This window comes from Pyrus communis, chromosome 11, assembly GCF_041283825.1.
Source record: "Pyrus communis isolate YQ-2024b chromosome 11, ASM4128382v1, whole genome shotgun sequence".
NCBI classification, from domain to species: Eukaryota; Viridiplantae; Streptophyta; class Magnoliopsida; order Rosales; family Rosaceae; genus Pyrus; species Pyrus communis.
The window spans coordinates 4,350,707-4,376,626 of NC_142575.1; the positions used below are offsets into that span (position 1 = coordinate 4,350,707).

General features: G+C 38.1%; 4 protein-coding genes, 1 non-coding gene and 1 pseudogene across 10 annotated transcripts; 5 read left to right on the top strand and 1 right to left on the bottom strand.

Annotated features, from left to right (window-relative positions):
• Positions 1-339: 339 nt before the first annotated feature.
• Positions 340-6,448, bottom strand: LOC137743849 (retrovirus-related Pol polyprotein from transposon RE1). Its single transcript, XM_088679577.1, has 3 exons — positions 3,686-6,448; positions 3,102-3,485; positions 340-777 (listed from the first exon to the last, which is right to left on the bottom strand). The coding sequence occupies exons 1-3, from the start codon at positions 6,446-6,448 to the stop codon at positions 340-342; spliced, it is 3,585 nt and encodes a 1,194-aa protein (XP_088535703.1).
• Positions 6,449-8,897: 2,449 nt separating this feature from the next.
• On the top strand, positions 8,898-8,969 carry TRNAE-UUC (transfer RNA glutamic acid (anticodon UUC)). The gene has a single exon. It is a non-coding gene; the product is annotated as a tRNA-Glu (tRNA).
• Positions 8,970-9,107: 138 nt separating this feature from the next.
• LOC137742071 (SAGA-associated factor 11) lies at positions 9,108-11,438 on the top strand. Of its 2 annotated transcripts, XM_068481818.2 has the most exons (5): positions 9,108-9,224; positions 9,383-9,459; positions 10,300-10,611; positions 10,719-10,917; positions 11,298-11,438. In XM_068481818.2, exons 2-4 carry the CDS (start codon positions 9,409-9,411, stop codon positions 10,899-10,901), a joined length of 546 nt encoding a protein of 181 aa, XP_068337919.2. In that variant the 5' UTR covers positions 9,108-9,224; positions 9,383-9,408; the 3' UTR covers positions 10,902-10,917; positions 11,298-11,438. The 2 variants fall into 2 exon arrangements, with proteins under 2 accessions (XP_068337919.2, XP_068337917.2); XM_068481816.2 differs by lacking the exon at positions 11,298-11,438 and having other exon boundaries at positions 10,719-11,140.
• LOC137743174 (putative disease resistance protein At3g14460) lies at positions 11,299-18,683 on the top strand. 5 transcript variants are annotated; one of them, XM_088680628.1, is made up of 8 exons: positions 11,299-11,378; positions 12,041-15,953; positions 16,047-16,142; positions 16,496-16,671; positions 16,815-17,008; positions 17,169-17,267; positions 17,728-18,035; positions 18,142-18,683. In XM_088680628.1, exon 2 carries the CDS (start codon positions 13,325-13,327, stop codon positions 15,908-15,910), a length of 2,586 nt encoding a protein of 861 aa, XP_088536754.1. In that variant the 5' UTR covers positions 11,299-11,378; positions 12,041-13,324; the 3' UTR covers positions 15,911-15,953; positions 16,047-16,142; positions 16,496-16,671; positions 16,815-17,008; positions 17,169-17,267; positions 17,728-18,035; positions 18,142-18,683. The 5 variants fall into 5 exon arrangements, with proteins under 5 accessions (XP_088536754.1, XP_088536752.1, XP_088536753.1 ...); XM_088680626.1 differs by lacking the exons at positions 11,299-11,378; positions 18,142-18,683 and having other exon boundaries at positions 11,893-15,953; positions 16,055-16,142; positions 17,728-17,865; XM_088680624.1 differs by lacking the exons at positions 11,299-11,378; positions 17,169-17,267 and having other exon boundaries at positions 11,895-15,953.
• On the top strand, positions 11,993-13,270 carry LOC148692706 (putative disease resistance RPP13-like protein 1). Its single transcript, XM_088679580.1, has one exon. It carries the CDS (start codon positions 11,993-11,995, stop codon positions 13,268-13,270), a length of 1,278 nt encoding a protein of 425 aa, XP_088535706.1.
• Positions 17,571-18,325, top strand: LOC148692707 (SAGA-associated factor 11 pseudogene; annotated as a pseudogene).
• Positions 18,684-25,920: the final 7,237 nt, after the last annotated feature.

The following is a 25,920-nucleotide window of genomic DNA, read 5'->3' on the forward strand; positions in this document are numbered from 1 at the left end:
GAAAATAGAAACATATTAGGTGTGTGATTGACAATTCAAACCATGTAAATACACAGAAATATAAATCTAATTTAGACTAGCTGTAGGGATGAAAAAGACATTTGACAGTAATACCGATATGGAAGGCTCTTATTACAACCACATCCCAGATTTCATGTTAGCCATACAAAGCCCAGACACTCAATCTCCCATACAAATTTCCCTATGATATTCACACGCCATTTTTCTCCTTCTGCAACTTTTTGTTTTTTTCTATCCGTTTATTGTGGTTCAATATATTCAATCCAAAATAAGAACGTGCAAGAGGGAAAAAAAAGGTGCGTTGAAATCACAGTAATGTTATGAACTAGGGTTTCTTGTAACTTCACTGCTAATATACCTCCTCAATGGCAACTCTGTTGAGCTTGCACCATCTCCATCTGTTCTCCTTTTCATAAACCATGATGAAAAACAACTACTCGGCTTCCCAACGGCGTCGGAGTCTTCATCGGGTGAAGATCGCAGATGACGATTCTTCGCTCGCCGGAGACAGGGAAACACGAGAAGGCAGAAAATGAAGGCAGCAAACAGAAGAATCACAACCACCATCATGACCTCTCCATGCAAGGCGTAGTGCCTGTCGAGCAAGAAGCGAATCCCGTCTTGGTCTTGTGGAGAAGAAGCCGTAGGAGCCACGGCAGGTACCCATGCTGCTGCTTCTGTCACCGTCCTCATCTCTGAATGTCTAATCTCTCTTGCTAAGTTATTGCGACTGTAACGAAAAAAGTTGGAGCATAACTGTACGGTCATGCGTATGCTGTTACCAATTCACATATAATATAAGGAAAATATTTGACAATATTACAGTCACACGTTGGAATTTTTCGAGAATTCTCTGACAATTTATGGCCATAATTAACAAATTTCTAATCATAATTAGAGTGAACTATTTATTTATTTTATCCCTCTCGGTAATTATTTGACAATTTTATGGTTGCACTTGTACATAAAAATAGTTACATTTAGTGGGAACTATTTTCTTCTTGTTGAATACAACGATATATATTTACACTAAATGATAGACTGAGATGCACAATAAATCAACTATAATTTTTTTATTGAATCTACCATATTCATAGTCAATCTAAAGACTTTATTTAGTAAAGAATATTATTAGACCGCAGTACTAAGAAAACAAAAATTGTAAATTAATTTTTGGCTTATTTTTAGTTATGCTCCCTGGAACTCAATTTCGATCGCAATTGCCCCATGAAATTCAAAAGTTGCCACTTTACTCCATGAAACTCAATAGTCGCCGTACTTTTGCTTGTTTTTGTGTATTCCATTAAATTACCATTAAGTTTAGGCTTATTTTCTAGCAATGCTCATTAGAACTTGATTTTGATCTCATCTTGCCCTTTTTAACTCAAAAGTCGTCACGTTACTCTTTGAAACTCAAAATTCGCTCCACATTACCTTGTTTATGTTTTTTAGAACAAGTTCATCCATTAAAAATTTGTAATTAGTAAAATGCCAAATTTCCCTCTGAAAAAATGAATAGTAAAAGAGAAAAAAAAAAACCCACAATCTCTCTTCACCAGTCACATCCATCAAGAACATAAGAATGCTGAAATCAATTGAACTAATGACAAGGTGGCTGGAGATGGAAGGAAAAAGGATGAACGTATGGACAAAGAGGGGTCGGGAAGAGATGGAACCCAAGAATTGTGTTTGCTATTTTTCTTTTCCTCTTTTTTTTTTTTTTTTTTTTTTTATTTTTTTTTTATTTTTAAATATGTTATATAACGTTTGAAAATTAAATTTTCTATTGTATTTTTTGTTTTAATCTATGTGGCAACATTTAGTCGGATATGTAAGCTTTATACTTATGCCACGTCAGCCATAAGTGGCTCTGATTATGCGACATAATTAAACTTAATGGTTATTTAACAGAATACACAGAAACAAACTAAAGTGGAGTGAATATTGAGTTTCAAAGAATAAAGTGATGCCTTTTGAGTTTTAAGAAGCAAGTGGGATCAAAATAGAGTTTCAGGGAGCGTAGCTAAGAATAAGCCTTCTAAAAATGTATTTTTTAATTCATATCAATATATTTGACTACTTTTGGATGGAAATAACATAAAGGGTTAATCTCAGTTTACTACCCTCGAGTTTCGTAGTTTTCAACATTTGGTACATGAAGTTTTTTTCGTCCCAGAGGCATAACTAAAGTGTTAATTTTGAGACAGTCTCATACATCTGTTAGTCTGACTGTTAAGTCTCCTGTTAGCTGATGACATGACGCCTATGTGGACAATAACTGGACGTCACATATCATTAAGGGATCCATGTAGAAATTAAAAATTCAAAAATTCAAAAAAAAAAAATCTCGCCAAAATTTTGGGACTATCTATCCCGCCACTTACCCACCCTAACCTTCCCCTTCCCTGATACCCATCCCACCACCAAGCTTATTCCCCATCCCTAAAACCCAGGCCCTTCCCCTCTCCAAAAGAACCTTAAAGGAGGAAGCATCAATGAAGCACAGATGGAGAAAAAAAAAATGATTTTTCTCCAAAACCCAGATGGAAAATTCAACGATTTTCAATACCAAAAGAGAAAATCACAAAAGGGACAAAAAAACAAGGTTTTTTTTCTTAATCTTCAAATGGAGAAAAAAGGTTTCTTTTTTGTTTTTTTTCTTCTAATTTTTTCTTAGTGCCAAGAATTTTGAACATGACCGACGAGTGAGCATTGTAACCCCCGAACCGTACGACATTGAATTGGAGTGCCCATGACTTGGAGTCATGGATCGGGACTCGGGTCCACCTCCCAAGTTGTAGAACGAGGAGGAAAAGAATGATATGGGAATTTCATATATTATTTGATACTTCTTCAAACCTAAGTACATATACAATCCGTAGCCTACAAGGAAACAAATAAAAACAGGATATATACAAAACCCTTCCTTCCTAATAAAGGACTCCTAGTATTTACCCTATTTACATTCCCTTTTTTTCAGTCTAAACTATGACTCACGTCTACACTCCCCCTCAAGTTGGTGCATATATATCACACATGCCCAACTTGACAAGTGAGTCATCAAACTTGCGACTACATACAGCATGAGTAAGAACATCTGCAAGTTGTTCCTCCGAATTCACAAACGGTATAGACACAATCTTCTTCTCAAGCTTCTCTTTAATGAAATGCCGATCAACCTCCACATGTTTTGTCCTGTCATGCTGCACCAGATTATCAGCGATATCTCTTGCTGACTTGTTATCACAATATAGCTTCACGGTTTCCTTTGACTTAACCCCAAGACTCCAGAGAAGTTTTCGAAGCCAAAGGATTTCACAAATGCCGTGGGCCATGCCCCTATACTCGGCTTCAGCTGAAGACCGTGATACCACCTTCTGTTTTTTACTCCGCCATGTAACCAAGTTCCCTCCTACAAAAGTGAAATATCCGGAAGTAGATCTTCTATCACTCACATTTCCTGCCTAATTAGCATCCGTGAACCCCTCAATTGTCAAATGCCCGTGCTTCCTGTACAACATGAGACATAGTTGGCTATTGGATACTTCACCTTTCCTTCCGGAGAGAATCTATCAGGTGGCACACCTCGATTTTGTCTTGGTGGCAACCTATACACATTCACATTATCACTTGTGTTAATTACATAATCATCCACGATACTTACCTCAGGTGTATTCAGAGAAGATTCATTGGACGGCACTTCGGAGTTAGAGAGAGGGGAAAGCACATTAACAGATTCGGTATGTGTCTGCTGCAGCTGTCTACTGGGCTCGGCAAAACTCTCGGCAGTCTCCTGGACAGGTGCGGCAGACCCTTGTCTCGACTGCTCAGACACGTCAGTTTCATTTGCTTCATATACTTGCTTAGACACGGCAGAACCCTGAACCTCATCATTAGCACATCGGTCAGAAAGTACAACAGCACGTTCGGTGCTGCATGAAACTGTGTCTTCTCCTAGATCCAACCACTCCAGATCACCAATAGTGTTCTCCCCCTGGTGATCTGAAGATAAATGCACAGAAGAATAAAAAAACTCCAGTTCAGAAAAAGTCACATCCATGGTGACATACATATGCTTAGTCTCAGGGTGATAACACTTGTAGCCTTTTTGATGAGGTGAGAAACCCACAAACACACACCGAAGGGCACACGGATCCAACTTGGTGCGATGAATTTTCTGAATATGCACATAAGCGACACACCCAAATACTCGAGGAGTGAGAGTATGAGTCGACACTACTGAAGCATGTTGAGTGAGGACTTGAAGAGGTGTCTGAAAGTTCAGGACCCGAGAGGGCATACGGTTAATCACATAGACCGCATAAGTAACAGCTTCAGGCCAAAACATCTTAGGGACCGAGGCGCCAAGCAGAAGAGCACGTGTGGTTTCTAAGATGTGGCGATTTTTCCGTTCCGCAACCCCATTTTGTTGCGGGGTATAAGGACAAGTCGTTTCATGGAGAATGCCATGATCACGAAGAAACTCGGACAACTCACAAGCAATGTACTCACCACCATTGTCAGACCGTAGTACTTTAATCACAGATGAATATTGAGTCTGGATCATCTGAGAGAAAGACCGAAAGACGAGACCAACATCACTCTTATTTTTCAACACATATAACCATGTCATACGAGTGCAATCATCAACAAATGTAACAAACCATTTAATTCCCGAAGGAAGAACAACTGGAGATGGCCCCCAAACATCAGAGTGCACAAGTTCAAACGGCACAGACCTTTTATTCATACTAGAAGGAAACGAAGCACGATGGCTTTTAGCACGAATACATACTTCACAATGTAAGTCTGATTCATTTATTCTACTAAATAAAGTAGGCAACATAAGCCGTAAATATCCAAACGATGCATGCCCTAACCGACGATGCAATAACCATACTTCTTGCAAACTACTAGTATGTGACGCTCGAACCGCATTAGCCCTGCCGGAAACGACGTCATCAACATAGTACAACCTCTCTCTCTTAGTGCCACGCCCAATTATCTCCTTGGTCTGAATATCCTGAAGTAGACAAAAGGACGGATACATTATAACAACACAATCCAATTGTTCAGTGACTTGTGGTATTGATAATAAGTGATGGGACAATGATGGAACAAATAAGCAACGATGTAAAGGGAGAGATGAGGAAAGTTGCACAGTGCCCGTGCCACACACGGGGACAAGAGTCCCATTAGCAGTCGCAATGCTTTTCCTGTGAGACATTGTCATATATTGAAACAAAGTTTTATCGTACGTCATATGATCGGTTGCACCAGAATCAAGAATCCAACCTGTATGTTGATCACTTTCGGAGGCTAAGAGAACACGCCCCACAATACCTGTATTGGAGGATGAATCACCAGGAGTAGCACGAGTTAACAAAGTGTGACTAGGATCCCCAGAGCTAGCCCCGGCCTCTGGAGCAGTTGGTGTAGCCGCTGCAAGAGAGGCACGGCCTCCATTGGATCCGACTGTGCCACGGTCCCTTGCCCGCAATTTCTTCTTAAGTTCTGGAAACCAATCAGGTACACCATGCTTGGTAAAGCATGTATCTTCAGTATGGCGAGTTTGACCACAGAAAGTGCACTTCAAATCATCTTTGTTTTCTCGGGTAAAGGGACGAGAATTAAAAGAATGATTAGAAGAATTGTTAGGACGGGAAGCTGCAGGTGGCCGAGAGACCATAGCCATGGACGGTCCCCCTTGGTTGTTATTCCCACCCATCATGGTGGCATGTCGTTGTGCTTCACGCCTAACAACTGAAAAAACTTCCTCGACAGATGGTAACGGTTGAGTACGTAGAATATCGCTACGTACTTTATCAAAAATATCATCCAAGCCCGCCAAAAAAGCATACACACGATCAATCTGAATTTCTTCTCGAAGTGTCTTAAGATCAGCAGCACATGCCATCTTAATTGGTCTCCGTTGATCTAGCTCCTGCCAAACGGACTTGAGGTCAGCATAATACACACCAACCGGCCTGCCCTCTTGACGAAGCCTGAACGACTTAACCTTCAATTCATAAATTTGAGAAATATCTGAACCATCATAATAAGTCCGAGCCACCTCCTCCCAGACTTCTTTAGCAGTACGTAGGTGAATAAAAAATCCCATGATAGCAGGTTCCATGGAATTAATCAACCACCCTTTTACTATGGCATTCCCGGTCTCCCACGTCTCATACTCAGCACTGTCCTCAGCAGGTTCCTTGGTACTTCCTGTCACGAAGCCTTTTCGACCACGTCCAGCAATATGCATCTCCAATACCTTGGACCAAAGAGGGTAATTGGATCCATTCAACTTCACAGTGTTTGGCACCGCAGATGCATCGTTCTGAATAACAACGAGACTCAATACCTGATTGTTAAGTGGTTTACGGGAACCACCCTCTAACTTCAAGATTGAATCACCTTCAGCCATCTCGACTTACACACGGAAAAGGCACCAACAATTTGATGATATGACTCACGGCAGCAACCAACCAAACAGGTGCTGCAATTCTTCCAGTCGCGGCAGCAGAGATGCTGCGATACGTCCACTACGTCAGACAAACACAGCAGCGGTAGTTTCTAAGGTTACAAGGCTCCGATGCCAAAAAGAATGATATGGGAATTTCATATATTATTTGATACTTCTTCAAACCTAAGTACATATACAATCCGTAGCCTACAAGGAAACAAATAAAAACAGGATATATACAAAACCCTTCCTTCCTAATAAAGGACTCCTAGTATTTACCCTATTTACATTCCCTTTTTTTTCAGTCTAAACTATGACTCACGTCTACAGGAGGCTGAGGGCAAGAGCGCGAAATCATCTGACCGTTGATCAACGAAGAAGATGAAGAGGTCGAGGAATAGGTCCACTTGTCGGGTTCGACATAGACGGAGTCGAGGTGGGAGTTGAGGAGGAAGGAGCACTGGGGAAGGAGGGGTGAGACCGGGGCCAAGTGAGGAGGGGGAGGGGCTTGGATTTGGAGGGTCCGGATTTGGGCGATGGTGGTGAGGAAGGCAATAGTGTTTGGGATTTTTTTTCAAATTTTGTAATATTAGGGTTTGGGAATTTTTTTTTAATATTCTTTTATTTTTAAATTTTTTTTGAATTTTAAATTTTCACGTGGACCCCTTAGTGACACGTGTCATCCGGTCATTGTTCACATAGGCACAACGTCATCAATTGACGGGAGACTTAATAGCCAGACTAACAGATGTATAAGATTGTCCCAAAATTAACACTTTAGGTATGACTCTAGGACCAAAAAAAATTTATGTACCAAATGTTGAAAACCACGAAACTTAAAAGTAGTAAACTGAGATTAATCCTAACATAAATAAAACAATAAGAAACAAATTTTGAGTCTAAAAAAATAAAATGATAACTTTTAAATTTCAAATAACGGAATAAAAGAGAGGGTAACTGAAAATAAAGCTCCTCCATAAGCAAAGGGGAACGTTGAAAACATGTTATTAGAAAGTTTTGAAGCGGCTTTCGGCCTTGGTTTTTTGTTTGGAAGTGTGTAGTGTTTGACGATTGCACACAAGAACGAAAACCTTGAGGAAGTGTAACAACCATTCCGGGATATTCGGCCCAGGTGGGCCAGGATTTCTTATTCCCAACAGTTGTTTTTTATGTTGGATTTTATGGGTTAGTGGGTCCACCAATTCTTAGCCCAATAACTTTCTTCTAGTTGGCGTTTACTCAGTCGGACTCGATCTACTTTGTCATGTCGTTTTTCTTCACCAGTGATTTAGTTAAAAAATGTAATTAAATCTCAACCGTTCATCTATGAAAAAAAAAAAATCGGTGCGGGTGAGCAAAACTTTATACAACTATATATCAAAATAAGGCCCTGATGTCGGAAATTGGTAGTTATCAATCTTATGATTGCGGTATATGGCAAAGGGGTAGTATCCAATGTATGTTACGAATCTTAAATTTACACTTTTATTGTGATATCTAAATAAATGATACCCATTAAATCTCCTGGATACTCGTTTTCTATTTTTTCAATAGAGTGATAGCAGTAGTGAGTTAATTAAATAGTTAATTGTTAGGAATGAGAAAAATCATGAAAATCGAACCAATACCAGAATACTTGTTTGCAGGTTTTTGAATATATAGGGAAATTGTAATTAGAAAAACCACTTTTCCTATTCTTATACTTTGGATTTTTTTGGATGGAATTTAGTTAAAATTATTAATAGAAGCAATTCACACTCCAATCTAATTTTTCACATTACTACTTAAAAAATTAAACCTTGGAAATTCAAGTTACTCTCATTTTAACATTCTAGGCCTTTATTAGTTGTCAATGTGACATATGCAAGCTTACTTTTATGATTGGGCAATCAATTCACACTCTAGCTAATTTTTTCGTTTTCTCGACGGATTTTGATTCGACATAAAGTTTAACTCACAAAACATGTTAAGTTTGTAGTTGAAGTGGTTAAAAATAACTTTTTGCATTTGAGATTTTATTTTTCATACCTCGCCTCCCTTAATGTGGCTTGTTGAACAAGAAAATCTTAATCCAAAAAAATTGAATTGGGTAGACAATGAAATTTATGAAACAAAATTAATTGGTAGTTGGGTGGATAATCATCATGGCTTGAGTTTGTTAGCTAGTATTGTGAATAACTAATGACTAATTTGGAAATACTTTTAAATTGGCTGAAAATATTTTTGATAAAAACATTTTTGATACTAATCCTTAATAAAAATGTAAGTGAATCACAGAAATTCATTTTTCTAAAATTATTTTTAGTCATTTTAAAAGCTCTTCCAGACGAACCCTAAAAGGTTATGTTTTGTTAGAAGTTAGTTCAGGCGCGTAAATTTGTTCGTTATTTTGTCAGGTTATAAACAATAATCCGTTGTCGTCCAGCGGTTAGGATATCTGGCTTTCACCCAGGAGACCCGGGTTCGATTCCCGGCAACGGAACTTTTTGTATTTACGTATTATTTTTTTGCTTTTGGCCAGATGGCACGCAATGATTGGTGCAAGTTAATTTCTTCGGGACCAGATGGCATGGTATTATACGATGGAGTCAATAAGAGAAAGAAACACGTCGCAGTGGATAACTCCCCGATCTCCTTCCCAAAACTCAATTCCATCGAATTTGGTATCAGTCACTCCCTTCCCCTTCAGTCTCAGAGCAGCTTCCGATCACTTCCCTCTCTCGCTCCTTAACAATCAGTAAGCCCCTCTCTCTCTCTCTCTCTCAAACGCAGCGTATTACTACTTAGTTCTATCAATTCCAATTCCATGGAGTTATATCAAGATTTGCTTTTGCAAAAACGATTTATTGTTTTGGTTGGTGATGAATTTTGATAAATTTTCTGTATTTTGGGTAGGCTTATAAAACCAATTTAGCTCCGCCATGTCGGTTCCAAACGAAGGAAATGATATGTCCTCTTCTTCCGATGCTCAGGTATTTCCCCTTTAGCATTTAAAGCAACTCCCTTTTGCTTCTTTTTGTGTTTGGGTTTCGCGGTTTCGGACCCGGAAGAAGTTGAAGGCTTTTGAACATTTGGCTTGAATTTGTTTGAGAAATGGGTTGGAAAATTTTTGTGGGTTTTGAGTTGTTAAGGGTTTAGATGAATTGAGACGGAGACGTGGGTTAGGCGAGTTGGTTACGGCATTGTGCCTCCCCTTTGCAGCCTAGTTCGTATCCTCGGCCTCGTAAATTAGAGTAGTTTAGAATAGTGTCTTGTTAATAGAAAAATGAAAATAAAAAAATGCAATGCGATGCATTTTGTCCATGTGTAGATGATTTCACAGTTATCTGTTCTTGACCTTTTAGAATCACAGTTACTAGGACTAAGGATTTTAATGGCTAATTGGTTCTGCACTAGTAAGTTGTTGATCTCTTGCTTTGGTTTGGTGATCACATCTTTTCGAGAAAGAGAAAATGCCCATGATTCAAGGGTTGTCTTCTGCCGGTTACCATATTCTTTGTCAAATTGCAGCAAATTCATGGAACTAAGGATATGAGTTTGGTTATCATAGTGGAAGAAAATGGTGAATTTTACGTTTTCAATAAGTATTTAGATACGGGATGTTTGAAGGCCAATCCCTCTAGTATTATCATAATTTTCTACTTCAAAGCAGTATAGGGCTTTTCTTTTTGTTGACGAATGTTCTTGTGTAGGGAATGCCTAGAATAAAGATGATTAAATTTTTTCTTGGTCTTAAAGTTTGAAGGATTTCACGTGCGCATATAGAAATCAGTTGACAATATAATTTCATAGTTTGATGGTTGTGGTTGCAGCTGTCATCTCATGTTTTTGGGGATCTCCTCGATTCGATCATTGTTGATGTTGCATCTGAGTGTCATCGAATAGCGAAGTTGGGTCTTGATCGTAATTTTGAAGAAGAGGAAGAAGAACTAAGGTTGTCAGCCCAAGCACGGGTGAGGGTAGCTGATCCTAGTAATAGTGGGGAAGCAAATAGCAAGTACGTGGTTGACATATTTGGGCAGAATCATCCTTCCGTAGCCAGCGAAGTGTTTGAGTGCATGAATTGTGGTCGGTCTATCGTGGCTGGGAGGTTTGCTCCTCATCTGGAGAAGTGTATGGGAAAGGTAATTGTCCGTCATCTTTTCAGATAGTAGACATTTCCCCAGTTTTTATCTGTGACGTCCTTGAACGAGAGACTAATAGATATTGTGGATTTGTTGCTCCACCACAGGGTAGAAAGGCTCGCCTCAAGGTGACAAGAAGTAGCACGGCTGCGCAGACTCGGAATTCTCGGGGAAACTCTGCTTCCACATACTCCACATATTCAAATTCCAACAGCACAAGCCGGTTATCAAATGGAGCATCCGGTGTTGCTGGTGAGGAGTACTCAAATGGTGCATTGGAAGAGCCATGAAACAGTTTAAGCACCGGTGAGCTCCCCAAGTTACTTGGATGCAATGGATCTTGCATACTTGCTTAGTTCGTGATGTTTGTGGAAAGTGATGCCCGATTTTGAATAGCTGTCTGTTGGTTTACTATATGACTGGAGGAATTATGTGATGACATTATTTTTCCCAGTACAAAGAATAGTGCCTTGTATAAAACGTTCTTAACCGCATCTTGAATGATAATTCTAAATCTCATAGAAGTTAATTCTGTCTTCAAATTAAATCTAATTGTTTGTTCAATATAAGCTATCAAATCATGTATACAAACACGAGAACGATCCTGAATTGAAGGGATTAATTGCTGAATTCAGGAGGTACCGAAAACTTGCTGATTTTCCATTCCGTTAATGACTCATTTTTAGACTCGGGAGTGGAATGCGTGGTGCAATACAACATCAAGCTCTCAGTCTCCAACCACAGCTTTTCCATTAGGACCAGCCACAGTACGTTTTCGTGTTAACTACAGTTTCTACATTAATAGTCTCCTATTTCCTTCTCTAGCAAGTATTCAGTCTGTTCAATTTTTTAAGAGCAGATCAATAATATAACATTGTGTCGTTTAGCTCAAAGCCGCGAGAACTTCCAAAAACACGTTGAGTAACTATGAAACTGGCACTGAGCTGTGGTACTTTTTTTTCTTTGTTCCGGGTTTAATCCCGTGTGTTCTTCTCGAGAAAGATTTTAACGAGGTCACTCTTTCTCAACCGCTGTAGCTTGTATCTTAATTAAGTTTGTCTCTTGGTAAAAAAATAAAATAAAAAACAATTGTTGTTCATGTGTATTGTACAAGTTATGTGTCACTGGATAGCATCCCCATGTGAGCACAAAGAAAGTTTCAACAGTTGTCCCCAGTTGACTTTTTAAAGTTTCAAAAGTTGTCCCCAGTTGTCCCCAGTTGTCCCCCGTTGACCTTTTAAACTTTCAAAAGTTATTGTTGTTCATGACTATTCCAAGGTTGATTACAAGAGATTACAAATTGGGATGCATATATATTTACAATCTCAAAAGCCTTTCATTCTTCATTGAGCGATTAGCAAACTTGGCAACCAAGAGAAAAATGGCTGCCGCTTTGATTGGACAGGCTTTTATCTCCGCTTCCATCCAGGTGCTGTGTGAGCGCATTGCTTCAACCGACTTCGGTGACTTGTTCCGGCAGAAGAAGCTGGATGAACCACTCCTCATGAAACTGAAGATGACGCTGCTCACCCTTTGTGCAGTCCTCAATGATGCGGAAGAGAAGCAAATTTCAAACCCTGCTGTGAGAGAATGGCTTGATGAGCTCAAGCACGCTGTCTTTGACGCGGAGGACTTACTGGATGAGATCGACACTGAAGCTTTGCGATGCAAGGTGGAAGGTGAAGGTCAAACCGAGAAATTAACCAAAAAGGTGTGGAACTTCTTCTCTACTTCTCGTAGTCATTTTTATCAAAGCATGAATGTTGAGATACAAGGGTTATTACAAAGGCTGGATGACTTTGTGCAACAGAAAGTTGCCCTTGGTCTGACAGAAGTTGTTGGGAGGAAGGTTTCACAAAGAACTCCAACAACTTCCTTGATTCATGAACCTTTTGTATATGGAAGAGACAAGGATAAAGAAAATTTATCAAAAGTCTTGTTCTCTGATGATGCAAACGAGGATGATGTATCTATCATCACCATTGTTGGTATGGGCGGGGTTGGCAAGACGACCCTTGCTAGAGTCCTTTACAATGATGACAAGGTGAAAAAACACTTTACCCTTAAATCTTGGGCATGTGTTTCAGAAGATTATGATGCTATTAGGGTGACTAAAACTCTTCTCGAGTCAGTCACTTCAACACCTTGTAATATGACAGATTTGAATTTGCTTCAAGTTGAACTTAGAGAACAACTGAGGGGAAAGAAATTCTTATTTGTGTTGGATGACCTTTGGAATGAGAAATATTTTGATTGGAAGTGCCTGCAAACTCCTTTTACTTCCGGGGCAAGAGGAAGTAAAGTCATCGTGACAACACGAAGCGAAAATGTTGCATCTCTCATGAAAAATGTTCCCATTCAATACTTGGAACCTTTGTCGCATGAAGATTGTTGGATGTTACTTGCAAAACATGCATTTGGAAATGAAAACCACAATGCACATCCAACTTTGGAAGAACTTGGCAAGAAAATTGCATGCAAGTGCAAAGGTTTGCCTTTAGCAGCAGAAACACTTGGGGGTTTATTACGTTACCAGAGAGACTTCGAGGAATGGAATATATTATTAAATAGTAGTCTTTGGGAGCTACCTTATGATAAAAGTGATATCCTTCCAGCCCTGCGGTTGAGCTATCATTATCTCCCTTCTCAGTTGAAATGATGCTTTGTTTATTGTTCATTTTTTCCAAAAGGTTATCAGTTGAAGAAGGAAGATATGGTTCTACTTTGGATGGCGGAAGGTTTCATTCCACAAGGTTTGAATGGGAAAAGAATGGAAGAGATGGCTAGAAAGTACTTCGATGAACTAGTATCACGATCGCTACTTCAAAAATCAGGAGAGCGTGGTTTCACAATGCATGATCTTCTTAACGACTTGGGTCAGTTCATGTCTAGGGGATTTTTTCTCAAGCTGGAAGAGATGGAATCGCAAGAAGTTAAAGGACTTCGTCATTTGTCATATGCTAGGGGAGAAATTGATGCTGCTAAAAAATTTGAGCCATTAAATGGGGCTAAGTGTCTGCGGACCTTCCTACCGACCTCTTTTGAAACAGATCGCTGGTCTAAAAAGTTCTACATAAGTAAAAAGTTTCTACATGATTTGTTGCCAGCACTGAAATGTTTATGGGTTTTATCATTGTCGCGTTATAGAAATGTCAATGAATTACCTGATTCTATTGGTAATCTCATTCACTTGCGCTTTCTAGATCTCTCTCATACTGCAATTGAAAGCTTACCTAGTGTAGTTTGCACTCTCTACAATTTGCAGACACTACTATTGTCAAATTGTTACGCTCTCATTGAACTGCCGGCAGACATGAGAAAATTGATAAATTTACGGACATTAACGTTGGCAGATTGTTGCTCCCTTGCCAAATTACCTGTAGACATGAGGGAACTTACTAGTTTGCATTACCTCGATGTCAATGGAACAAAGATAGAAGAAATGCCAGTGGAAATTGGAAGACTAAAAAGTTTGAGAACATTAACTGCTTTCGTTGTGGGGAAATCTACCGGGTCAAGTATTGCAGAACTAAAGGAGTTGCCGCATCTCCGGGGAAAACTTTCAATTTTGAATCTGCAAAATGTAGTTGATGTCATGCATGCCTTGGAAGCCAATTTGAAGGATAAGAAAGAACTCAAGGACTTAGAGTTGGCATGGGGTGATGGGGACGCCGATGATTCCCAAAAGGAGAGAGATGTGCTTCACAAGCTCCAACCTTGCATAAATTTGGAGAAACTGACTATCAGATTCTATGGAGGAACCAGCTTCCCAAACTGGTTAGGAAACTCTAATTCGTTCTCGAACATACAGTTCATGTGTATCAGTGATTGTAGGTATTGTTTGTCCTTGCCAAGTTTTGGGCAGCTACCCGCTCTTAAAGAGCTATGTATCATAAGGGTGGAATTCGTTAGGACGATTGGTTATGAGTTCTATGGTGATTGTAATGGAGCTTCTGTAATTCAGCCCTTTCAGTCTCTGAAGACGCTAAAGTTTGAGGAGATGCCAGAGTGGGAGGATTGGCTGCCGAGTCCAAGTGGAGGTCAATGCTCAGACTTTCCGTGTCTCCAGGAGATGAGAATAAGGAATTGTCCGAAGCTGAGAGGATACTTGCCTAATCGTCTTCCTTGCTTGAAAACACTTAGGGTGTCTGGGTGTGAATTTCTACAGCTGCATGATGAATGGGCCACTACCAGCAGCAGCAGCAGTAGTAGTCTTAACATGGACTACTTACAGAATTCATTGGAAATACATATTAATGGATGCCCCGGTCTGTTACTGTTAATAGAGAAAGTAGAGAAGAAGTTCTTGTCCACACTTGGCATTTTTAATTTTGTTGCAATACAGTGCTTGCCCAAAATGCAATATCTTGAACGCTTGACTCTCAGCAATTGCCCAACCGTGTCTTCATTGGAGTTCCTATCACATGAGGTGATGGCCGAATTGACATCACTTGAGTATTTGGATATAGAAAAGAGTTTTCATTCAGTGAGGTCGTTCCCGTTGGGCGTTTTCCCCAAACTTTCAACTCTTGTAATCAATGGTTGTGAGAATCTGGAATCCTTTTCTATTGAAGGAGTTGATCAAAACCTAAGCCATCTCAACCACCTGCGAATCTACGACTGTCCAAATCTGGAGTCTTTTCCCGATGGAGGACTGCCCACTCCCAACTTGAGACACTTGCAAGACAATGGATGCAAGAATTTGAAGTCATTCCCCGAACGAATTCGCACCCTCACCGCCCTTGGAACGTTGGCCTTATACAATCTTCCAAATCTTGTGTCATTTGCCCAAGGGGGTTTGCCTCCCAACCTGCAATATTTGTATGTTAGAAATTGCGACAGAGTGAGGCCTTCAGTGGAGTGGGGATTGCAAGGACTTGTCTCGCTTAGAGAAGTTAGCATTGGTGGCGAGATCTGGGCAATGTTGCTCAAGGAACAGCTGCTCCCTACTACTCTTAACTCTGTCCGCATCGCTGGACTATCAAGTCTGAAATCGTTGGACGGAAAAGGACTTCGACACCTCACTTCTCTTCAAAAGCTATCTATTTATGGGTGCCCAAGTCTGGAATTCCTTCCAGCAGAGGGACTTCAACACCTCACTTCTCTTCAACAGGTATCCATTTCTCGGTGTCCAAATCTTCAGTTCCTGCCAGAAGACGGATTGCCACCATCTCTTTCTTTCCTGGAGATCTACTCTTGTTCCACCCTGGAGAAAAGGTATGAGAAAAGGACCGGAGAACATTGGGCCAAGATATCTCACATTCCTTGCATACAGATAAATGACGAAGTCATCATATGAGCTCTCTCATACAAAGTTGTGCATTTCAGCATTTCACTCTCAGGTATTTTGCATCTAATTAACTTCAATAGTTTTAAAAATAAAAGACGTAATAGAAATAAGAATCATAGCATATTGATCAAATGTTTCATTGCAGCATGGAAGACACATTATCCCTACATCTTCAACATTTTCGGATGGTATGGAGAGGATCAATCCAGCATAGTAAGCATCAAAAGTGCAACATTTATAGGTACTCTTTCATAACCGAATAATGTATTAACGTTTCAGAAATTACAAATTTTGCAATTTGTTTCTCATCTCTCCCATTTTCTTTGTTGAATCTTGTTTGCTCTGAATTATTCTTTAGCCTTATCCCTGGCATCACTTATAGAACATATATTACTTTGGCAACTGACATTTTTTGATCAAGAACTTTTGGAATATGTTTTATTCCTGGACTTAAGGGAAAAATGATGCTGTTATATATTAACGTCTCTGCATCCATACGCCGGTTTCAGATTCATTAATTTCTTATTGAAAGCATGCATGTTTCTTATATCAAAAATGATAAAAACCATCCATACTGCTTATTTTGGTCTGCAGAAGCATATTTGGCATGATGATGATCCTCTAAAGGAAGTTGATGGAACCCCGGGATGATATAGTTCTTTGTCAAGCGGGCATGGTTTGAATACGGTGGCATGTTATCTCGTCTTCTTTCAATGCCATTATCATCTTCAAGTTGGTCTATCTATGTTTTTATTTACGACTGCGAACTGGTAATAGATCTTTAGTGGATTACTCCATATTACATTCTCTCTTATCATCATTCTTCGCACAAGAATTGAGAATATATACCTTAGATAATTGATGATTCTAATTTGAATATAACTTCGGAAATATATATTCATACATACGATAGGTGCAAGTTATTTCTTCGGGACCAGACGGCATGCTATGACAGGTTGAAGTCAATAAATAGAAATAAACACGGCGCAGTGGATCACTCTCCGTTCTTCCCAAAATCCCAATTCCATCGATTTGGTATCACTCCCTCCCTACCTTCAGTCTCAGAGCAGCTTCCGATCACTTCCCTCTCTCCCTCCTTAACAATCAGTAAGTCCCTCTCTCTCTTTCTCTCTCTCAAACACAGCGTTTTACTACTTAGTTCAATCAATTCCAATTCCATGGATTTATATCAAGATTTGGTTTTGCAAATACGGTTTCTTCTTTTGGTTGGTGATGAATTTTGATAAGTTTTCTGTATTTTGGGTAGGTTCATAAACCAATTTAGCTCCGTCAAGTCGCTTCCAATTGAAGAAATGATATGTCCTCTTCTTCCGATGCTCGGGTTATTTCCACTTTCACATTTAAGGCAACTCCCTTTTGCTTCTTTTTTCGTTTGGGTTTCGCTCGGTTTCGGACCTGGAATAAGTTGAAGGATTTTGAACTTTTGGTTTGAATTTGTTTGAGAAATGGGTTGGAAAATTTTTGTGGGTTTTGAGTTGTTATGGATTTAGATGCATTGAGATGGAGATGTGGGTTAAGCTAGTTGGTTACAAACTTACAGCATTGTGCCTCCTCTTTGCAGCCTAGTTCGTATCCTCCACCTTGTAAATTAGAATAGTTTAGAATAGTGTCTTGTCAATAGAAAATTAAAATAAAAAATTGCAAGGAGATGCATTTTGTCCATGTGGATATGATTTCACATTTATCTGTTCTTGACCTTTTGGAATCACACATTACTACGTCTAATGACTTTAACGGTAAGTGGTTCTGTACTAGTAAGTTGTAGACATCTTGCTTTGTCATAACTTGTCGGCTTGTGGTTGCAGCTTTCATCTCATGTTTTGGGGATCTCCTCGATTCGATCATTGTTGATGTTGCATATGAAAGTCATCGAATAGCGAAGGGTCTTGATCGTAATTTTGAAGAAGAGGAAGAAGAACTAAGGTTGTCAGCCCAAGCACGGGTGAGGGTAGCTGATCCTAGTAATAGTGGTGAAGCAAATAGCAAGTACGTGGTTGACATATTTGGGTAGAATCATCCTTTTGTAACCAGCGAAGTGTTTGAGTGCATGAATTGTGGTCGGTCTATCGTGGCTGGGAGGTTTGCTCCTCATCTGGAGAAGTGTATGGGAAAGGTAATTATCCGTCATCTTTTCATATAGTAGACATTTCCCCAGCTTTTATTTGTGAAGTCCTTAAACGAGAGACTAATAGACATTGTGAATTGTTGCTCGACCACAGGGGTAGAAAGGCTCGCCTTAAGGTGACAAGAAGTAGCACTGTTGCACAAACTCGGAATTCTCGAGGAAACCCTGCTTCCACATACTCTACATATTCATGTTCCAACAGCACAAGCCGGTTATCAAATGAAGCATCGGGTGTTGCTGGTGAGGAGTACTTGAACAGTGCATTGGAAGAGCCATGAAACAGTTGAAGCACTGGTGAGCTCCCCAAGTTACTTGGATGCAATGGATCTTGCATACTTGCTTAGTTCGTGATGTTTGTGGAAAGTGATGCCCGATTTTGAATAGCAGTATGTTGGTTTAGTATATGACCGGAGGAATTATGTGGTGACATTTTTTTTTCCAATATGAAGAATAGTGCCTTGTATACAACATTCTTGACCACATCTTGGATGATAATTCTAAATCTCAAAAAAGTTGATTATGTCTCAAATTGAATGTAATTGTTTGCTCTATATAAGGTATCAAAAATATGAAAACAAACACTAGAAAGATACCGAATAGAAGGGATTAATTGCTGAATTAATTAGTTATCGGCAACTTACTCATTCTCCTCCATTTTGTGAATGATAACATTGTGTTGTTTAGCTTAAAGCCTTGAGAACTGCCATTAATATCTGTTACTTTTTGTTTTATTTTTGACTAGATTTCCAATAACACATTATTTTTTTGGTAACATGCAATAGCGCATTATTGAGTAACTATGATATTGGCACTGAGTTGTGGTACTTTTTTTTCTTTGTTTGGGTTCGGGATTTAATCCCTATTCTCGTTAAGCAAGGTTTTAACGAAGTCACTCTTTCGTAACCATCACAGCTTGTATCTTAATTAAGTTGGTTTCATGATAAAAAATAAAATAAAATAAAAAACAATTGTTGTTCATGTGTATTGTACAAGTTATGTGTCACTGGACCCCATGTAAGCACAAAGAAAATTTCAAAAGTTGTCCCCAAAAACCTTTAGGGTGAGTTTGTTTGGCTTCCTTAACTCTCACTGGATTAGATTGGACTATAGCCCAGTGTTTGTTAGATATTGGGATTATGTTTAATGAGACTAAGGGGGACTTGTGTGGACTAATAGGCTCGCTAGAAGTTCTTAGCGAGAGCCCTTGAAAAGGATGGGACTAGCTATGACCGTCTTCCTTCTCTACTCTCTTCCTCCTCCAACAAGACCTATATAACTGCACCACCTCCGATCGTCGTGGGCACAGATCGCCGCCGATGGTCTCTGTTCTAACCCGATCATGGGATTTTTGTGAACCCATTGGTGGGTGAGGAACACAATGGCCGTTGAAACCTAAATCACAGAATCGTTGTGAACCTAGTGGTGGGTGAGGAACATGACGATGATGAAGGAATATTGGAGGCCAAAATGTCAGCGCCCGTGATGGCGACGAAAACGGCAAAGGTCTTGGATTGGGACGACATCAACTTGGGATCGCGGGTGATAAAGATGGGGTAAGCAACCTAAGACACCAAATTGTAGAATTGGTTTTGATTTAATCTCAAATTGTGGAATTTAAAATTGTCGAGAGTTGATTTCGATTTGATTTGTAATTGCGGGGAGTTGGTTTTGATCTGATATGCAATTGTAGGAAGTTGGTTTTGATTTGATCTCAAAGCGTGGAATTGGGTTTCGAAGAAGAGGAAGAGTTTTCAGAAAAAAAAAAGATAAAAAATGAGAGAATTAAGAATAAAATATTAATAGAGATGTAGAGAAATTAATATAATATTAGAATTTATTAATTATCCTACTTGTTAGTCTGACACTGCACCAAACGCTTACTAAGTTAGTCTAGCTTATTCTAGTCTAAGCCAGACCAACTTAATCCCTAAAGCTAGTTCAGTCCGAGATAGTTCGGTGCAATAAACGCCCTAGCTAAGGAATATTCAAAGGTTGATTAAAAGATATTGATCAAAGACTAATTACAGTCTTGAGCTGGAAAGTGGGAACCGAAAGCCTTAAAGGATAATAAAGATTTCGGTATTGTTTGGGATATTGCCGATCAATGAGATATGGTATTGTTTGGTATGCAGATGGGACGGGACGGAACGGGATGGGACGGAACAGGACGGGACAGGACGGGACAGGACGGAACGGAACGGAGCGGGAGCAAAGATGCCCTCGGATGGAAACAAGGAGGAAGAAGAAGGAGACGGAGAGGTTATAATTTTGTGTTCCACGAATGTGGAACGAGTCGTTCCAGGGGGGTGAGGTGGAACGAAAATTCACCCAAAACTCATCCCGTGGAACAGTTTGTTCCACCCGTTTTAGTCGTACCAAACGTGGGACGGAACGCCTTGTCCCACTCTGTTCCGTTCCGTCTCACGTACCAAACGGTACCTATGGGAACCGATTCCACTTTTTACGGACCAATCCCAAGTTTTCTTTTGGTCAATTGACCAATCACAAGTTCATTACAAATTGGGATGCATCCGTATCAATACAAGAGTTTTTATAACAATAGTCTTTGAAATTGACCCATTCTTCAAGTGGTTTCTGAAAATCGAGAATTGGTCAATGTAGTTTTTGAAAATGGTTATTGTAAATTAATGTGGTCTTTCTGTTATAATATCGTTAAAAATTTTATTATGTGTTGATGTATCACATAAGTGAGTAAGCAAATCTAATTAAAAATTAGCATATAGATTAAAAATATTGAAATAATAAAAATAATAATTTTTTATTCTCCCGTTGTCTTCCTCCCGCAAGCTTGGCTGCCATGGCAGCCCTGCCCACTCCAAGCAGAAGCAAAAAAATCCCATAGGTGTGAAGGGTTTTGCCGAAAACTTCTGCTACTCGTCGGAAATATTGGTGTGGGGCCGTCAATCTAGGCCTCGGGTGCAGAGTTGATCGGAGGATACGGTGGGGAGAAGGTGGGTTTCAGCGGAAATGGAGGAGAAGATGTTTTGGTTCGACTGGGTATTTTATCGTGGTAATGCGATTGGGTTGTAAGGTGGCGCCGATTATGTTTGAATGGGTTGAGTGCCAAAATCGAGCCATGGTGGGGTGGGTAGGGGCTGCCATGGCAGCCAAGCCTGCTCGACGAAGACGATAGGAGAAAATTTATTTTAATTTTAATTTTGAAGTTAAAAACTTATTTTTATTATAAAATTATAATTATATAATAATATTTAATTAAACTTATATGATCCATTTATGTGTGACACATCAGTATATAACATAATTTTTAACGAAATTGTAACGGAATAACCACATTAATTCATAACAACCATTTTCAAGGATTTACATTGATTGATTTTCAATTTTAAAAATATCTTAATGAAGTTAGTTAATTTCATAGATTATTTGTAATAGCACAAAAATTAATATTAAATTGTAATATGATATTAAGTTCATAAAAAAATTTCAATTTTAAAGAATCTTATAAACATTTATCTTTTCTTTTTATTATCTGATAATTTCACATGTTCTGATTTAACAAGTGAGTGCCACTACCACCATTTAGCATTGTCATGTGATACTATAGTGCCACAGCCACTCACCCAAAAAAGAGAGCGCCATGTTTTTCATGAGAAGCACCAGCTGGAAACCATTAAGCAGCGCCTCGCTGTTTGTGTAAATTAAAAAAATTTAATGGCCGCATACTTTGAATCAACGGCCACGATGTTGTGGTACACAGGCTACCCATACAAAGATCCGGATCTGGATCCATGGGATGACTTTTGGACCAAAATACTAATTACAGACCAATCACAAGTTCTCTTTTGGTCAACAGACCAATCACAAGTTCTTTTTTGGTCAACTGATAAGTAAAAGTTGATTACGAATTGGGATGCATTGAATTCTTTTTGTGAGGATTTTAAGAATTTTTTAGTTACATTCGTTTATTGTATATTATACATTTAGTTTTCGTCAGTGTTGTTTATATTTTATTTTAAATAAAAAAATTTGTAATGATTTCTGACTACACAGTTCGCATCCACTTTGAAACGTCGGCTACGATGTTGTCGTCCGCAGGCTATCCATAGAAAGATCCGGATTGGATCCACTTTTGAACCAAAAGACTAATTACAGACCATTCGCAAGTTCTTTTTCGGTCAACAGACCAATCACAAGTTTTTTACGATGAATTTTAATTTCAAGAATCATCTTGATAGAGTGGATCAATTTCATTAATTATTTGTAATAACATAAAATTAATATTAAATTGTAAGATGATAGAAAGTTCTTTGAAAGTTTCAATTTTAAAGAATCTTCTAAACATTTAGAGTCTGTTTAATACTCTATTTGAATCCAACTTGTTTAATTAAAAAAGAATTTTTAAGTTTTAGTCTTTGAAAACTTATTTGGTAGGATTATTTTAAAAAACTGAACTAAAAACTAACTCAAAAATATAGTTTATTATTTAAAAACATAAAAAATGAATTTTTAGAGTTTTTAAACTTAAACTCACTAATTTCTTTTATCTTCCTCCTCGCCACTCACTCCAAATCTCTCTTTTTTTTCTTCTTTCTCTCTCCTATTTTATATAACATTTTTTGTTTCTCTTCCAATCTGCTATCTTCATTCTTTCGGTTATTTTTTTCACTTCTCTTTATCTCTTCCGATCCTCTTTTGCTTTCTTTCCTTTTTCTTCCTCTCCTGCGACTCTCTATTTTTAGATTTTTTTGTCTACTTTAAGTCGTAAGTCGTAAGATTTAAAATTTTTAAATCACAAACCAATCAAATTTTTGAATTTAAAAAAAAACAATTCAAGAAAAATTCTTATGAAATACCAAATATGCCCATATCTTCTCTTTTTATTATCTCACAATTTCACATATTCTGATTTGACTAGTGAGTACCACCATTTACCATTGCCATGTGATACTACAGTGCCACTCTCGCAGAAAAGATTGCGCCTCGTTTTTCACGAGAAGCATCAGCTGGAAACCATTAAGCAGTGCCTCGCTGTTTGTGTAAATTAAAAAATTTAATGGCCGCACGATTTGCATCCATTTTGAATCAACAGCCACGATGTTGTTGTCCGCAGGTGTACATAAAAAGATCCAGATCTGGATCCATGGGACAACTTTTGAACCAAAAGACTAATTACCGACCAATCACAAGTTCTTTTATGGTCAACAGACCAATGACAGTTCTCTTTTGGTCAACAGACCAATCACAAGTTCATTACGAAAGTACTACACGTTCTAAATTTGTCTTTTGATACAAAATAAAATAAAAAACAGTTGTTGTCCATGTGCACCGTAACGAACCCGGCTTCTCTGCACTTCTATTTCTTATACATTTTCATTTTTTTTATTTTGTGCGATTACGAATAAAATACGTCAATATTTTTTATTGATTTTTTTTATAAAAATAATAAGATAAAAAATAATAATAATATAAAATATTAATATGACTTAATAGTAACTATACAACTAAGAAGAAATATGTGTGTACGAGAAGTTAAAGGACAAAGAAGCCAGGTCCGAAGAAGAATTAGGAGACTTAGACCTGTTTTGGTACTGAGGTGATTCTGAAAAAAGTTGCTATCAAAAAAAGCTGGGAGCTGTTTTTGTGTTTGGTAAACACTCAGCTTCAGCTTTTTTTCACAGTTTTGGATGAAAAAAAGCCAAAAACAAGAAGCTGCAAAACCTAACTTTGAAAAACTGGCTTTTTTTCACATCTGTTTTACATAAAAGTTTACCAAACACTTTAATGCTGTTTTTTTTTTCAAAAGCACTTTTACAAAAAAGTTTACCAAACACTCTGCTGCTTTATTTCACATCTGCTTATTCTCACAGCACAGCAGAAGCAGCGTTTTTTCAAAGCACAGCAATACCAAATCAGCACTTAGAGATTGTCATTAGCACGAAAACGTACTGTGGCCCTTTATTTTATAGAAAAGTGGCACTGTAGTATCACGTGACAAATAACACTAATCAATATTTTTTTTTATTAATATTTCATTAACTATTGATAAATACGAAGCTTCTCTCTCCTCTTCGTTTACTGGAAAATGACGTGACAATCCCACCTCTTCTTTGAAAATTGTAATTATATATGCACGTAATGAACCTGTGATTGGTCACATAACAGAAAAAGAAGCTTGTGATTGGCCTGTAAATAGTCCTCTGCTTTCACTTCAAAGCTCGTTTGGGGACAACTTTTGAAACTTTGTATGTGCTCACATGGCCATGCCGTCCAGCGACAGCGACACATATCTTGTACAGGGATCTGGCTTCTCTACCTTTCCATTTTTTATACACTTTCATTCATTTCTATTTATACGGTCACGATTAAATCACATTAATATTTTATATTATTATTATTTTTTATCTTATTACTTTTATAAAAATATTAATATAAAATATTAACGTGACTTAATCTTTATCGTACAAAATAAAAAAGAATGAGAATGTATAAGAAACGGGAGAAAGCCGGGTCCTTCTTTCTATAGCAAGTATTCAGTCTTCATTTTTTGCAAGAGCAGATCAATAATATAACATTATGTCGTCTTAAGCTCAAACCTTGAGAACTTCCATTAATTAGGTTTATATCAATAACATAACATTGTGTCGTTTGGAAATTTATTGTTTCATTTATCAAACACAATTTTAACTTCAATTTTTATAAAAAGCTAAAATTAGAAACATAAAACGTGTTTGATAAAGAAAAAAAAATACTTATTTAAAAAACTATTATAAATAACAGTAAAAAAAGATGTTTATTTAACAAATTTTAAATTCAACGTTTTTTTTAGCAAACGATATTATTTACACTAAGAAGAGGGATTAGCTTAACTTCACAATGAGCTAGCAATAATATGGTTCAAATTCTCATTCTGAAAAAATTAAACCTACGACGTCTCATTTACAAGTAAAGAGAAATACCACTAGATCGTAATAGTAATTACAAATTCAATGGTGTTGATCAGAACATTAAAAGCAGCAAACAAGTAAAAAGCAACAAATTCAAGGTTATGAGTTACGTTTTCTACTCAAGATTTTGTCTTTATACAGTTTCTATATTTTAGGAATTCAGTTTCCAATCCATTAAATATTCATTTTATCTTTGTATTTATTTATACTTATTCTATATTGTGCTTATTTTTATTTAAGATGCTCTAAATTTGTTTCGATACAAAATAAAATAAAAATCAGTTGTTGTTCATGTGCACTGTACAAGTTATGTGTCGCTGTCACTGGACGGCATCCTCATGTGAGCGAGTAGAAAATTTCAAAAGTTTGTCCCCAAACGAGCTTTTGCAGTGAAAGCAGAGGACTCATTACACGCCCATCACAAGCTTCATTTTCTGTTGAGTGACCAATCACAGGTTCTTTACGTGCATGTATAATTGCAATTTTAAAAGAAGAGGTGGGATTGTCACGTCATTTTCCAGTAAACGACGAGGAGCGGGAAGCTTCGTAGGCAATTTCCCCAGCAAAGAGAGGGTCTCGTTTTTTTGTGAAATAAATTAAAAAAATTATTGGCCGCACGATTTGCTTCCGCTGTGAATCAACGACAAGGATGTTGTGGGCCGCAGGCTCCACACAGAAAGTTCTGGGTCGCAAGTTCATTCCTGGTCAATTAAGCAATCAGAAGGTCAATGCAAACTGGGGGATGCATCCATAAGAACAGTCTCAAAAGCCTTTCATAGTACATTGAGCTATTAGTCTTTGAAATTAACTCACCCATCAAGTGGTCTCTGAAAATCAAGAATTGATCAATGTAATTCTTAAAAATGATTATTGCAAATCAATGTGATATTTCTGTTATAATATCGTTAAAAATTTTATTATATGTTGATGTGTCACATAAGTGAGTT

Bases quoted from the DNA above. Each gene is read 5' to 3' on its own strand.
- LOC137743849 (XM_088679577.1), bottom strand. From the start codon at position 6,448: ATGGCTGAAGGTGATTCAATCTTGAAGTTAGAGGGTGGTTCCCGTAAA. The intron at 3,486-3,685 runs GTAAGTATCGTG...GATGCTAATTAG, and splicing joins CTTCTCTGAATACACCTGAG to GCAGGAAATGTGAGTGATAG. The intron at 778-3,101 runs GTATGTAGTCGC...ATGACCGTACAG, and splicing joins CAGATGTTCTTACTCATGCT to TTATGCTCCAACTTTTTTCG.
- LOC137742071 (XM_068481818.2), top strand. From the start codon at position 9,409: ATGTCGGTTCCAAACGAAGGAAATGATATGTCCTCTTCTTCCGATGCT. The intron at 9,460-10,299 runs GTATTTCCCCTT...TTGTGGTTGCAG, and splicing joins CCTCTTCTTCCGATGCTCAG to CTGTCATCTCATGTTTTTGG. The intron at 10,612-10,718 runs GTAATTGTCCGT...GCTCCACCACAG, and splicing joins TGGAGAAGTGTATGGGAAAG to GGTAGAAAGGCTCGCCTCAA.
- LOC148692706 (XM_088679580.1), top strand. From the start codon at position 11,993: ATGGCTGCCGCTTTGATTGGACAGGCTTTTATCTCCGCTTCCATCCAG.
- LOC137743174 (XM_088680628.1), top strand. From the start codon at position 13,325: ATGGTTCTACTTTGGATGGCGGAAGGTTTCATTCCACAAGGTTTGAAT.